General features: G+C 44.6%; 1 protein-coding gene across 2 annotated transcripts in view; it reads right to left on the minus strand.

Annotated features, from left to right (window-relative positions):
• map3k22 (mitogen-activated protein kinase kinase kinase 22) overlaps positions 1–15,778 on the minus strand; it is a 70,276-nt gene that overhangs the window by 28,963 nt on the left and 25,535 nt on the right. For both annotated transcript variants that reach the window (XM_083778038.1, XM_083778037.1), the window contains 5 exons: positions 12,783–12,892; positions 10,990–11,027; positions 6,445–6,547; positions 6,067–6,183; positions 3,992–4,106 (listed from right to left, as the gene is read on the minus strand). In XM_083778038.1, coding sequence (XP_083634164.1) covers positions 3,992–4,106; positions 6,067–6,183; positions 6,445–6,547; positions 10,990–11,027; positions 12,783–12,892 — 483 coding nt within the window. The remainder of the gene's footprint in view (positions 1–3,991; positions 4,107–6,066; positions 6,184–6,444; positions 6,548–10,989; positions 11,028–12,782; positions 12,893–15,778) is intronic.

The following is a 15,778-nucleotide window of genomic DNA, read 5'->3' on the forward strand; positions in this document are numbered from 1 at the left end:
GGGAGGGTGGGGGGTGAGTTGGACAGGGTGGGGGTGAGTGGGACAGGGTGGGAGGGTGGGGGGTGAGTTGGACAGGGTGGGAGGGTGGGGGGTGAGTGGGACAGGGTGGGAGGGTGGGGGGTGAGTTGGACAGGGTGGGGGTGAGTGGGACAGGGTGGGAGGGTGGGGGGTGAGTTGGACAGGGTGGGAGGGTGGGGGGTGAGTGGGACAGGGTGGGAGGGTGGGGGGTGAGTGGGACAGGGTGGGAGGGTGGGGGGTGAGTTGGACAGGGAGGGAGGGTGGGGGGTGAGTTGGACAGGGTGGGGGTGAGTGGGACAGGGTGGGAGGGTGGGGGGTGAGTTGGACAGGGTGGGGGTGAGTGGGACAGGGTGGGAGGGTGGGGGGTGAGTGGGACAGGGTGGGAGGGTGGGGGGTGAGTGGGACAGGGTGGGAGGGTGGGGGGTGAGTTGGACAGGGTGGGGGTGAGTGGGACAGGGTGGGAGGGTGGGGGGTGAGTGGGACAGGGAGGCACATGGTGAGAATGGAGAACAAGGGATGAAAAGGGGAGCTACTAGCCGGGAACACCTCAGTGATATATCTTTTTTTTAAAGAAAAATATACATTTGTGAGTTCAGGATATTCTATATTTGGTTTAGTTTATTAAGGAGGCGATAATATGATAGACTATACACTTGCATGCCAAAAATAAGTATAAATCAGGCAAAAGGAGGACAGCATTAAGGGGAGTGTGTGTGTGTGTGTGTGTGTGTGTGTGTGTGTGTGTGTGTGTGTGTGTGTGTGTGTGTGTGTGTGTGTGTGTGTGTGCATGCGTGCAGTGAGAGAAGGAATGTGATGAAGAGATGAGCCGTGGTTGGGGAGAGAGGAGAGGGGAGACAATGGCCTCACAGTGTTATTCATGGGTACAAGTTCAATGGCGGCGGGTCGACAGGAGATGATTTACCAAACCACACCGGTGTCACCTCTGACCTCAATTACTGTGACAAACGCTCATACCAGCTGACATATGGCAGAGAGAGAGAGAGGGAGAGAGATCATTTGTCCTTGACGCAGGGAAAGAACGAACTGTATTGAATATGTCTGGTGCTGTACGTGTCACTGGCTCCAATGAGGAGCTGCTACAGCACATGACGGTACACTACTAGGGATGGGTATCGGTAGGGTTTGTGTGAGTCCGGTACCGATTCCGGTTCTGCTTATCGATTCCGGTTCTTAACGGTTCCCTATTTCGGTTCCAAAATGGTATAAAATAAGAGGTCAAATGTTTATTAAACAAAAAAGCCGTGTATAATGAATAGTTTAACATCCTCTCCTTTATTGAGCCATGTGTGGATAATATAGTGATTATTTTAAATATAATATAATATCTATTCACATGCATCATGCAGTGAGGCAACTCAGTTTAGTTTAGTTTATTTAGGATCTCCTGTCCCCTCTCTTAAAAGTTTCCTCCCATGAACATCACTTGAAAATTACAGTACGTTTAAGAAACTTTAATAATCATGTTGCTTATATGCTTCTCTGCACAGCGCGTCTCTCTGTCTCCAGACTCCTCGACAACTAACTCCATGCAGAGAGATAGCTCCGCCTCTGCAAGCCACAAGCCCACAACACGTCGCTGATGCAACGCAGTGTGGGCTTGTAGATCAGCTCTGTTCCCTGCGCGTCTATTAAAAGGGTAGAAAATAAATAAATAGCGTGTGACCGTGTGTCTGTGGGAACCGAGAGAGAGCACCGAAATTGAATTATTGTAATGGGTACCCAAGCATGTTCTGTTCGGTACATGCTTTGTCCCGAGGTTCGGGACCCACCCCTATACACTACCCTGTTAAGAACTGGAGTGTTAATTTACCTCTGAGAGTGTCGAAATGGACCCGCATGAACATTGCACAATATATAGATTATATACTGTAGACTAGAGTGAAGCTGTTGAATCGAAACTGAGGGCTCAGCCCTTATACCTGCTTTCTCTCTGCTTTCATTGGTCGCCCGCTCACTCGCTCACTTCCCCCTCGCTTACAGACACCATACACCCCCCAACACCCCCCCCCCCCCCCCCCCCCCCCCCGGCCGCCACCGTATCGGTACTACGTCCTGCTGTCTCTAATATGTCACGCGAGGCACTCAGGCGCTCCCATGACATCTCCAATCAAGCGTCTACTGCGACTGTGCTGCCGTCACCTCTCTTGTCTGCTCCCTCTCTCTCTCTCTCTCGACACAGACTCTCGACTCCATCTCAGTGACCCGTGGCAGGGCGAGAGGACAGTGGGTAAAAAAAAAGAGAAAAAAACGCTACACAGGTGCAGTGATGACACGCATGCATGACACGTACTACAACTACACACAGGGTACTGATGGTACTGGCAGCTATTGTACAGTACAAAGCATATTTTTTGTTTGCCACTGGAAAAGCATGCAAATGCAGTGTGATACGGTGGACACACAAGCTGCTCAAACTGTTGTGCCGTGTGTGCGAGCACATAATGTGTCAGCGGTTGCTTTACGACTGAAAAACGTCGACCTTTCACGACTCCTGAAAGATAATGGGCTGTGAGACGACTTGCAAATGGCACGATGGGACATAAAAGGCTGAGATTTCACACGCAGCACAGTGGACCTTCACGCTGCGTTAACATGACACATGCCAGGAGGGACAACATCACTGCACATCAACGAGCTATGCCTCCATCCAGGCTGAATCTAACACACCACACATTATCCGTGCAGGCACACTATAGATTTTGCTAGCGCAGATCTATGCATACGCAGCACGCCGTTAATTGTTTAGTGTGGCGTTCTAGATTTCCATCTAACAATTTTGTGATCCTTGTGGTGGTTCCAAACAGACCCTTACAGAATAACTCTCAGAGTTATGGGGGTGAATAGCCCTCGCGTCGCTATTCATTAAGCGGTCACTGCCAGCTTGTTTGGTTTCCACATTTGCGTTCTCTTACAATTCACGAGGTGACGAAGGTGGTGTCCCAGATTCGGCTATGAACTTTCTCATCACTGTGGCACCGCAGTCTCTTTCTGTAAACCCTGGGTTTCCAGTGGTGGACAAAGTACTCAAATGTTACAAAAAGTACAAAAGTATTGGCATCAAAATGTACTTGAAGTACCAAAAGTAATAGTACTCAGTGTGCAGAATGTCCCGTTTTAAGTTTTCCAGTTGTCAAATGTATAAAAAATTATTTTGAAAATATCAGATTAACTAACGTTTTCAAATAAATGTAGTACAATTGGATCCAAAATCTAGTGTAGAAGGGTAGAAGTATTGGAAATTGAAAATACTCAAGTAAAGTACAAATACCTCAAAATTGTACTTTAAGTAAATGTACTTAGTTACTTTCCACCACTGGTTATTTCCCACCTGGATGAGCATAAAACCCTGTCCGTCAGCAGCAGTGGCACAGAGTGCTCCCTGCACTGCTTCATCGTCTCTCGTTCAGGCTTCAAGAGTTGCCCCGTGTCAGCACGTTCACGCGCACGTGGGCAAACAGATCGCTAGAAATGGAGCATAATGACTGCTTGATAGAGCCGTAATGGCATTTTGATTGGTGCGGCACACGGCAAAGTGCTCTCGCACGGCAGCACAGAGTTCTTGCGTGTGTATCGCGCGCGTGCAGGCACGCGTGGGTGTGTGTGTGTGTACTTATATTAACTATATTTGTGAGGGCCAAATGGTCCTGGTCCTCATAAAATGTTTGTTTAAAAGATGAAACAAGTTTTAGAGTTAGGCATACTACTAGGAAAACATCCAGGGTATAGGTTTACTTAGAGGTTAGGGTTAGAGGAGTTATGCCTGATTTATACTTAGTTGGGCGCCTGTGTCGCGCCCCAAAAATAGGGTTATTTTTGGCTCATTTCGACTTAAAGGTCGACTTAAACGGTGAAATGTACATGCGTAAAATCACCCTCCCATCCAGTCCTCACAAGTATTGCAGTATGTGCGCACGCGTGTGCTTCAGTGTAAAGAGCATGCCGACTGACTCACCTGTGGAGTGTTTGCGCACCCTCTCTGAGCCTTTAAGCAGAGAGCCCTTCAGGTCGCCTAGTGACCGGGACGACCTCATCTCGCTCTGTTTGTCCCTGCTGTTCACCTGTAGGTACTGCAGTGAAAGAGGAAGACGTGCAGGGGGCGATGATGATGACGGGGCGTCCCGGAGGACGGTATAGTGAAAGAGAATGTGGGGGTGGGGAGGGGGGACGGGGGGAGGAAGTAAGTCAGCATTACATCATTGTCCACTGCCATCACTGTGTCAATCAGTAGAGGAAGCGAGTGTGGTCTGGGTCACTGATTCCGTCAGACAACAGCCGAGTTACAGTGAAGTCATAAAAGAAGCTCACACGGTCTAAAACAGAAGGAGTGATCTCATGCGTTTGTTTGTTCCTAATCGCCTGCCGTGAATATATCATCTCACTTTCAGGGATGGGGAAATATATAGATTTTAGACCCGACGTCGAAATTTAAAAAATGTCTTCGAAATCCTGACAGTTTTCTGAAAAACCTTATGTTTCTGTATCAGTGGTTCTCAAAAAAGGCAGATTTTCATGATTATTAAAAAATAGCAGACCTACAAGTTCATAGGCACTCGGTGCTGCGCTATGAGCTTATAGATCTGCTATAAGTATAACATAATGCTTAAACACCAAAAGGGGTTGCCACCCAAAATGGGTTAATATATACAAATACCCCAAAACGATTGTATCAAAATGAAAAACCAGTAGTGAACATTTATTTAAAACACATGTAGTTAGTATAAAATCAATGTTATGGAAATACACTTCTCAGACATCTTTATCCGCAACGAAATGGCAAGATAAAAATCTGAGACATGTTAATGTTCTAACGTTCTCTGATTACCTTAGACGGGGCCACTAATGTCAAACTCTTGACAGGTGATGTGACCTGGATAGCTTTCTTAATTAGCTCAGAAGTTCCTCTGGGAAGATACAGACTTCCTATTACTGTCATTCTATTAACTGCTTCTATTACGTTTTCACGTTGAAATGACCAACATAAGCTAAATACTATTGCTACAAGGCTCTTTGGGGGAAATTGGAAATGTGATTTACCGATTATATTTCTTTAGTTTCTCTAGTTATTTTAGCACATAGTATTTTGTACAGTATATTTTTGAAAATACAACAATATACTGCTCTCAGAAGTATGGGCAATATTCAGGCCAGTCAAATACACAAACGTGATGTAAATACATTATTTCGAAGACATGCAATAGAAATACTATCCATCTCTCGTTCACGTGCTTCATCCACTGACACAGCTTAATCCTCCAATACCAAGTACACCCACGTGCCTTAATGGACTTTCTAAAAGGAAACTATATTGGTCAGTTGAATTTATCTCTAGTGTTAGTTAATTTCGTTGCTGTCGGGCAACGTTTTAACTTTTTTGCTTTCTTGGTAAATTGTCATAACACAGCACCACACAAAAGTAGCAGATCTCGGATGCATTTCCAGCTTGTAGATGTGGTACTTTTGCTATTTTCGAATGCTGAAAAGTAGGCATGTAACGATATATCGTATATCGATATATATCGATATTAATCCCGACGATATGAATCGATTCATTGAAAAAAAAAAAAAATGATTTTCAAAAAGAACCCCCCCCCCACCCCTTTTTTTAGGGGGGCTAGTGTGATGTGAAATGTGAGCTTTAGTCATATTCCATCATATTCAAGTGCATTTGGAGAGAAATGATAGTCACTTTCAGTAGTAGAGCACTGTAGAGGGGAGCTGTGTGTGTCTGTGACTGTGCCCAGGTCATGATGGTCATTGATGCTCATCAAGGAAGGCAATTATGTTTCTGCACTGTCAAAAGTAATGGTACTTCTTTTGCAATGTAGTTAAATAAGAAATCTCAGGGGGGGGAAGATAAATTATATAACATTTAAAAAACAGTAATTTTTCTTTCAAATATATATATATTCTTTAATATCGTGAAAAATCATATCGTGAGTTGAGTGAATCGTTACATGCTTACTGAAAAGGTGTGTTCTGAAAGTGTGTGTGTGTGACTGTGTGACTGTGTTAGTGTGTGTGACTCACATGGTTGTTCTTGGGGGTCTTGAGCAGTATCCTGAGCAGGTTGTTGGCCCCCGTGCTGCAGCCCGTCATCATCACGGCGCGGTCAAGGTCCTCCTGAGTCTTCAGAGGCAACAGCAACTGGGAAGGGTCAAAGGTCAAACACTGCTTCTTCCTAAATGGACCGTTTTTTGTTTTTTTTTGTGAAACACTGCTGTATTAAAAGTATTAAATAGGGCTTAAGTGGTTAACCAGACTAATCGATTCAGTCAATTATTAATACAAATTGAATTTATTAATCAATATCTATAGCCCAATGGCATTAACCCAGCACAGCTGAGGTTCAACGCAGCGTCATGTAAACGGCTCTGTGTGCGCTGCGTGGTAGTGGCTCTGCTGTACCTCTTTGTCTGTGTTGTAGAACATGTCCATCTGCTGACCATAGGCCTCGGTCACCTTCTGCAGCAGCTCCTTGATCTTCAAGGGCCTCTGGAACGGGATGATTCTGGGATGGGTCATGGGACACATACACACACAGGGTCACAGGGTCAGAGGTCAGAGAGAGAGAACAGAGCTCACAGTTCACATCTTTAATTCATGTAATTCATGACCGGCATCCTGTGACTGAAAGGGCTCGGGTTAAGATCCCATGTCCAGATTTCCGTGGTGAACTGACTGACTGACTGACTATCCTTTCTGCAATGGGTTTAAGTCCCTGTAACATTGATACTGTACATCATCGGTATACAGGGGAGTAGAGCAGGACTAATTATAAATGTAGGCATTTAGCAGAAACTCTTAATCCAGAGCGATTTACAATAAGCATGAACAACACAAGGTAATACATCAAATACATAGAAATAGTCATCTAGGATGAAAAGTAAACTAAGAATCTAACAACAGTAGACTATATGTACAATGAAACACTACACAATGCTATGTATGAGTATGTCTACAAAATATGTTATCTAATAAGAGTTCAACTTCAATCTACTGTTTTAGGGTTGTGATTCGGGGCAACATGACTGTGTGGAGGAGGTTGCAGACAGTGCATAATACGAGCACTCTCATTCTTGTCTTGTGGCCGCGAAGGTTTCAGGTCATTAGAGGAGAAACCAAGAGGCCTTAATCAACACAAAGGAAAAGGAGGGACCGGAGCGACGGCTCTGATGTACATACTGTACGAGCATGTCAACATATGAGGTACGTACTGTACGAGCATGTCAATTGTCAACATATGCTTATCTCTGTGGGCAGAATGTGTACGTGTATGCATGAGTGTGCAATGCATGCTTTGCCTTCATCTCTGTGTCCTTTATCAGTCACCAACTGTCTGTAATGTGTGTGTGTGTGTAGTGTATGTCCTAATGAGTTTGTGTGGGTGCCTCTCATCTAAGTCCACACACACACACACACACACACACACACACACACACACACACACACACACACACACACACACACACACACACACACACACACACACACACACACACACAGATCGGAAACTTCCTGAGAGGAAATGGAGAGAGAGCATCAGGAAGTGTGTCTTTCCCCTCTCTCCATGTTTAAAAAGAGAGACGGAATGAAAGAGACAGGCAGGCAGCAACAACAGACAGACAGACAGACAGACACAGCCTGGGAGAAAGTAAAATAAGATTAAGGGGCTGGCGTTTTTTTCTTCCTTTTGAATATTTTCCAATGGTATCGCCTCAAATTTACGATATGCTGGAAACAGCAGCAGCGTGACACAGTGCCTGTTCTGCGCTGCTCGTTGTTTCACGGCTGCCATTTTTATCTGGTCGCAGAGTGGGGGGGGGATCTTGGTTCACACACGACATGGCAGAAGAGCCTAAAAGCCTGGCTGTCGCTACACCCATGTGGTTTAAACCCAGCACCATCCTCATAGCCCTGCGGCTAATTAAATAAAATATAATACTGTATGTGTAGAGTATACTCTATGATTACAATCTATTTTAAACAACATCAAAGCGTTACAGTGAAACAAAAATAAAGTTCCTTGACCCGTGTTAGGCAAAGTTTCAGGGTCACCAAAGTCAGTAGGGGGTCATCCTCAGGGGAGCAGGAAGACGCACAGCAAATCACCGGTACATCAATCCAGCACTCTATAGTTTGCAGTGATATGTTGTTTGGGACTAAACTGGTGGATGGATGGACATATACGTAGTAAGAGCCCCGCCGGGCGGTAACAGAGGGATATGAAAAGAGTGAGTACTGGACTCAGCATTAATTTCACATTATCGTATGTCTCCCCATCTCTCTCTATCTCTGCTAACTCTCAGGAGCATCCTGATAAAAAACTGGTTTGTTTTTCATCCCAATCATGTCCTCATCACAGGCCACATTAAGTCCCTATCTTAATGACTTCTCATTGGCCTCCACTTGAGGAAGGCTTCTGGGAAAGGAGGGAGGGGAGGGTTCTGAAGATCAGAGGGCTAGCAGTAGGAGAATGGCTAAATGCTCTCCACCTCTTGTTTATGCCTACTGGTGGTGATGGTACCGATAGAGAGCAGGGAGGACAGAGGGAGGTTGAAGCCAGTGTGTGTTGGTGGCGGTGGGGTGGGGGGGGGGGCGGTGGAGGTATGCCTTTCCTTCCTCTGTGCAAGCATGCAGAGGCAGTTATTACAGCTTCGCGATAAATGTGCTTGCACACATGCGTGCGTACACAACACCCACATGCACAAATTTGGACTGTAAAAAGCTTGGAATCGCACATACCCATCCTAGTCCAACCCCCTTTCACTTTACTCTCTTGCACGCACATGCGTGTACAGTACAGTACACACACACACACACACACACACACACACACACACACACACACACACACACACACACACACACACACACACACACACACACACACACACACGTACGTTTGACTCTGTTCCTTTACTCTCTTGGCAAGGGACTTTGAATCATGGCCAGGAGAAGAGGAAGACCCAACTCCTATTTCCTGCGCCAAACCCTCAACGCCTGCCAATATACAGAGAGCCCGTCCAGTTAAGATTTCACCATGGATACCAGCACTGACAGATGAGATGGGCCAATCATCCTGACTAAAGTGACTTCTATCACCTATCAATTAACAACTCAACGAAACACCTTTCACAGAAATAATAATAATAGCTTTTATTTAGAGACCTGCAATAACAGCTAGCGGATTGAGGTGAGTTCGAGGTTAACGCTCAGCACGTTCACGCAGAGAGAGATTCTCCTTTCTCTCCACTATAGGCAACGAGCCAAGCAAAAACTAGTGCTGTCCAAAACCCGTCTGAATCAAAGCGAACGACTGGCTGACGGCCGGGACAAAGCAAGGACGGCCAGAACACGAATGACAGAAAGAAGAGGAATGGTGATGGGGAGAGCGAGTGAAAGATGAGAGAGCGTGCATGTAGACGGAGGCAGGCAGCGACATGAAAACACAGTCTCCTCAATGGCGCAGCAGTAGCCAATTAAGGCTGTGGAACTGAGGAGAGGCCCAGTGTGACTCCGTACTCTGCTGCAGAGCCGACGCAAGGCTCTTTCTCTCTCTCTCTTACTCGCTCCAAAGAGCCCATGGCTATGTGTGATCACAGTGTCTCACCTCACGTCTCCTCTGCCACGAAACCAGACAAATGACACAGGTAAACACTGCTTACTTTGCTCTTTCGCATCCGATGCCTCGTTTCAGCTTCAGTTTATTTCTGCTGTTAAGGCTCTGTTTGTGTTTTCATTTCTCTCACAGAGTGTTGTTCACTGGTTTGTCTGTCAACGCTGCAAGAGAGTCCGAGGGATGAGTCCACAAATTGCAAACTTTACCTCTCCCGTGGATGCTCAGCTTAAAGCTTGAAAAGGACCGTAGAAGATTCAATCTCAGTCAGCAATACCAAAACACCCGCACAGTAAAATCTATATTATTAATTTATCTGAGAGTGGAAAGACTGACCAATAAAATGGACACTATCAATACTGTATTAGCCTGTCCGTATGTGGGCACAGCTACAGACCAAGAGTAACCGGAACGCCAAAACGCCCCCATTTTCTTATGGAACAATCGCCTCCATCGCCTCCATTTTATGAGGTTTGCTTCAGGAATAAGGTTAGGTTTGGGCATATCGTTTTACTGAGGTTATGCTGAGGAATAAGGTTAGGTTTAGGCATTGTTTTACTGAAGTTACATTTAAGAATAAGGTTTGGTTTAGGCATATAATTTTGCTGAGGTTAGGTTTTGTAATACCTGGTCACCACATTTGACCCGGAGCGAGTGTGTTTTGGGGGGCGAGCATTCTTGTATTCTTCACGAGCAACGTGCTCATTCTTCACTCTGGGGCTCCTCGGTTTCAAAGTGCTCCGACATGGTAAACAAATCGTAAGGCACCTTGGTGCAAAAGGCAGCCCATTGACAATGTCTCCAGACAGAGTTACTGTAAGAGCGTACATGCTCTGCCTCCTGAGTGACTCTGTGGCTGCAGCCAGAGCAGGAGAGATGTGGGGAGATGACTGTGCGCCGTGTGGAGTGTGAAGGAGAGATAGAGTGAGCGAGGGAGAGAGAGAGAGAGTAGTGGTGTGTGTAGAATACACTGAGAATTAATATGGTACGTGCCTTGGAGTCTTGACACTGGGCTCAAAAACTTGGAGTTTTATCTCCGGCTCTCTCTCTCTCTCTCTTACCGTCTCCTTGCCTCCCTCTCCCTTTTCCCTTCTCTAACTGCCCATCCGAGTCTGAAGCGCAAGGCCTCGGCTAAAATGTCAAAGCAAGAATTTCCTCACACTTTTATGGAGCTCTGGCGTGTGTTTCACTGAGATTTCCCCTCCACACTGAATCCCATGCATGGCAAAGCATAACGAGGGGAAAAAAAGAGGGAAAAAATACAGATCTGAACAGAGAGAGTTAAGTCTTTGGAAAGAGGAGTCGGCAAAATAATAAGAAAAGTTCCAACATACCGTTTCTCTCTCTCATGCTCCAACTTGACTCTTAAATCCTGTTGAGAGGGAAAAGAACAACAGAGAGGAGTTATAGCAGTGGAAAGTTCAACCATTTCGTGGCGGAATTTGGGATATGGATCGCGGAGGAGTTGTCAGAGGAGTGGAGGGCCCTGTGAAAAGTTCTCACGCACAGCAGACATGACAATAACACCCCGTTTTTCTGTTGTAATGTGTGTCAAAACAGCATTATTAAACCGTAATTAATCGGGAATTGTGCATTGTTTGCAATTGTCATTTTTTAAATCTCACTTTGGATCTCGTTAGTGGCCTCTCCATCTGTTTTGCAAAACAAAGCAATGGCTGATAGCCTTATGAAGCGAAGACAATGACAACATCCTTCAACCAGACTCCAAAAACGAGACAGGGCAGGAAAAACAAAGCAGCACGACAAGAATTAAAGATATTTCCTTTAAAAAAGTTAAGAAAAAGAAAAGGGAACATTGTCACTGTTGAACAGATACCTTGTGTCTCCATAATGTTATCTTTCTGTTGTCTTTTTCATATATTGATGCCCCATTTTAAACTTTTCCTATAATGACATGCCCAAATATTGAAAGTGGTTAATTTTGTCTGTGGGTTTTACATAATAAACCCATTACAACTGGTTACGCATTTGGCTACCGGTATACAAAAATAGCAGACCTACAAACGTGAACTTTTGGGCAAATCCTTGCATTTTTAAAGTGAACATCTTTTACTAAAATCTTTGCTTCTGGGGGTCCCTGGAACAAAATATTTTGAGATGAGGGTCCGCGGCCAAATACATTTTGGGGGCCCTTGACATGAAAAAGTTTGATCACCACTTTTATAGTTTTTCAGAAAACCGTTAGGATTTAGACAACATGTAGAATCGGCGTCAGGTCTTAATGGGTTAAAATAATTAACAAGAGCATGTGACTAAAAAATATTTAGTCACATGCTCTTGTTAATTTTCAGTAAATGGGTATTATATTATAAGACCCATTCATAATATAATATTATATTATAATACCCATTTACTGAAAAGTATTGGTTTTGGGCATACAAGGTTTCCGTGCAACAGCGGCGACACGGACAAGGTTTCATGTGTGCCCACATCCGCATGAGCTCATGGACTCCCTCCAGGGTGACAGAGGTTTACCTCAAGTGAAGTCACCGTGTCTCTCTCTCGCTCTCTCTCTCTCTCTCTCTCTCTCTCTCTCCCCTATCGCACTGCATGTTTATGTCTCGTCATAAACGCTGCAAAGAGGAAGGCCCAATTATCATTCCTCTGACAAACCTGTGGTCTCATTCCAGCGCGGTAAAGAAACCACACGGAAGAAACTTCTAAAGGAGCGGCCGGATGAGTGAGCAGGATTAATCTGTCATTAAAGGTGTGAAATTGAGTTTTCTTGAGTATATCATTCAAATAGTTTTGAGAAAACAATGATAATTGTCTAGACTCCAAGTGACTCCAAGCGATTGCTGCAATTTGTATATACTTTCCCCATTTTCTTAAACAGTTTTTTATTATATTTTGACACTTGCTTTGGCAATGTAAGCGTCTGTTTTCTCATGCCAATAAAGCTCCATTGAATTGAAAATTTTAATGCAGTTTTTTTTTTACAACGTACATTGCACATTTTTGACTCAAAAATGTGCGTCATATAGTTAGTTAGAACTATTGTAAGTTAGACCAGAGTCTGTTATTGTAATTGAGTAAATTGACTGTAGCAGTCAACACTATGGTGTCGAGTGGGAAGTGTCCAGGAGAGTGATGTTCGCAGGCCTACCTGTTTGTAGAGCATGGTTCTGTTCTTGGGCTTGTGGCTGTTCTGCTGCACATAGCAACGTCCCAGAACTGCCAGGTCCTTCATGATGGAGTTAAGTGCCTCCTCGTCATCTGCACGGGGGGGTGAAAGGAGTCACACAATTAACGTTTACAGCACGTGGTACAATTCTCGCACATGCTGCATACACATTAATTCACTCAGGTTTCGAGTTTTCAAGTTGGTTAAGTTGGTTAGACCATGATTTGCTATTATTAGCAAATATAGATGTAATCAATACAGGTTCCAAATGTTTGCCCAGTGTAATTGCAATACACCCTACATTTGTTCCCCATCTGAGTTCAATTAAAAATGAGCAGTGCTGTTAACTTTTTTTTCCCCCAATAGGCATGAGTCCAAAAGACAATCTATATTAAAAGTCACAGAGGACAAATATTTCTTTAGTGCTTATCTGTTCCTTCATCAGCTCAGAACTAATTATTCTATATAGTACACACTTGGGAGCCTATAGATACAACAAACAGAAATCTCGGCCCAGGCCGTAGCGTAACGGTCTGGGCACCGGACTGGTAATCCAGTCGCAGTGTGCCGCGGGTTCGACTCCCGGACCCGACACGGCCTTTACTGCATGTCATCCCCCCATCTCTCTCCCGTTTCCTGTCAGCCTACTGTCTGTCCCTTCAAAAATCAATAAAAGGCGTAAGCCGCAAAAAAATATCTTAAAAAAAAAAAAAAAAATCTCCATCAGCGAAAAAATACCTCTTGCCCAGGCGTGCACAGATAGACACTAGGGGGTGCTAGATCACCCCCTAGTGTCTATATATATTGGACCATGGTGACATTGATCAATTCTCGATGAAAAGCTTACAATATATTATTTAGGCACCAAAATCTATAAATCTCACTATTAAGGCAACCGGCCGGTTCCACGCGCTGCACAAGGTGCCCTTTTTTCCAATTTGGCCAATGTTAGATTTTTTTTTTATATTGTTGATTACTTTGATGCAGTAATGGTCTTTTTCCTTACATTGTCACTTCATTGTCATATTGGGATCCCCAACACCTGCCAATTCCTGTTCTGATGCCATGTGTACAGTTTCCACTTTCCACCGAGTAAAGAATCCAGCGGATTCTCTGACTGACAGCCACCGTCATGTCATAGAACACACTCATGTAAATGGAAATGAAGGAAGTACGTCCAATAATAAGTGACGCTCACCTATTTTTTTAAATCCATTTTCCTGGGAGACACGTTTAAGACGCTTTTGGGCCACGAGACGAGATCTACTTACAGTAGCTGTTTCCCCCAAGGCTGGCAAGCTCTACCATTGCCAGACAGTGGAAATGAGCATTACATTTATGTATTATTATAAGCTTATAAACACTGAATAAGTTGATTTAATAACACAAAAGCCCAATTATGTTTTTGCCACACTTCCCTGGTGATTATTTTGTTTAGGTTTGCATGCAAACCAGTAAGCCTGAACATAACTAAACGAAGGTTGGCATCAATACTGAATAGGAATGGATGTTTTTTTGTCTGTGTTTTCAAATTGCTGCTGCACAACCCTGAATGGGCCCGAAACATTAGCTGAAGGTTTTTTGAAAACGTGACAGCCCTGTTTGCAGGTGTACTTGCCTTACATAATACATGTACGTGCATGCATGGGTGTGTGCATGGGTGTGTGCATGCGTGCATGGCGTGCATGGCATGCATGGTACACCTACACTACAACGAATGGTGCACTGGAGTAAGCTTTTCAGGTTTTTTTGACGCACCGACATGCATTTTCAATCCAGTAAATGTGTTTTCTACCTGCACGGCACTAACAGCAAACGGCAGCAAGTCACAAAGACCAGCAGTTAGGCTGAGTTTACCAAGGGTTCACAGCAACCTCACACACTCACAATCTTCACCCTAAACCTAACAGAACCATGCCTAACCATGAACATATTAGACTACAGTAAAAAACTAATTGAGGATACACATTTCAAATAGCTCCACGATTGACCAAAAAAATAAGAACAGGTCAATCTTTAAGACATGGTTGCATACACTTGGTCTAGAGCTTTGTCTTCCATTTCCCTAATTTCCATCAGTACTTCCGAGATATGAATTAAGGCAACAAATACCGATGCGGTAGAGAGAAACGTCTGCACTGCGGAAAGCCTTGGAACGCTGTACAGTACATTGCATACAAAAGGCTATGAAAGCGCAAGGGTGTTTAATAATGCAAAAACGGGCCTGTGTGTGTGATATGTGTTTGTGCCGTATGTGTGTGTGCAAAGCTTATGGTAGGGGCCAACCTGTGATTCCAGCCTGCTGCACGGCCATTAAGAACTTGGAAGTAGCATTTAACGTTATATCAGCAAAGAAATTCACAGAGCATAGTGCTTCAGTTCAGATTTGCTCAGTCTCAATCAGACAACTGATTCTCTCTCTCACACACACACACACAGACGCACACACACATGCACGCACGCACACACACAGAGCAAGCTCCCGACCCCTTCACCACACACTGACAGATTCAAAATCAAATCAAAGTTGACACAGCTGGGATGTGGGGCTTTCTACGCTGAGTATGTACAAAGTGTATTGACTTAAATAGGGGGAGTCAGAGGTTAAGCATGGACCGTGTGTTGAAAATATATTATTGCCTCAGTGTGAAGAGAAGAAAAAAGAAGCTGCTTCATTCGTACCAGCAAGAGACTGGAGCTTAGCAACAAGGCAGCTCTCTCTCTCTCTCTCTCACACACACACACACACACACACACACACACACACACCCACACACACACACACACACACACACACACACACACAGTACAAAGTACAAAAGGGGTAATCATGCAGATGAGCACATCATGCATTACCATATCAAGACGTTTTAATGGAGTCAATTATCTGCATGCAGTCATTACGCCATGAAAGGAGAGGTTGTTGACCTGGACGCCTGTGGCACCGTAAACGCCCCCGTTTTGGCGGGGAACGACGG

The sequence above is a fragment of the Protomyctophum parallelum genome (assembly GCF_964188405.1).
Source record: "Protomyctophum parallelum genome assembly, chromosome: 12".
Lineage (NCBI taxonomy): Eukaryota > Metazoa > Chordata > Actinopteri > Myctophiformes > Myctophidae > Protomyctophum > Protomyctophum parallelum.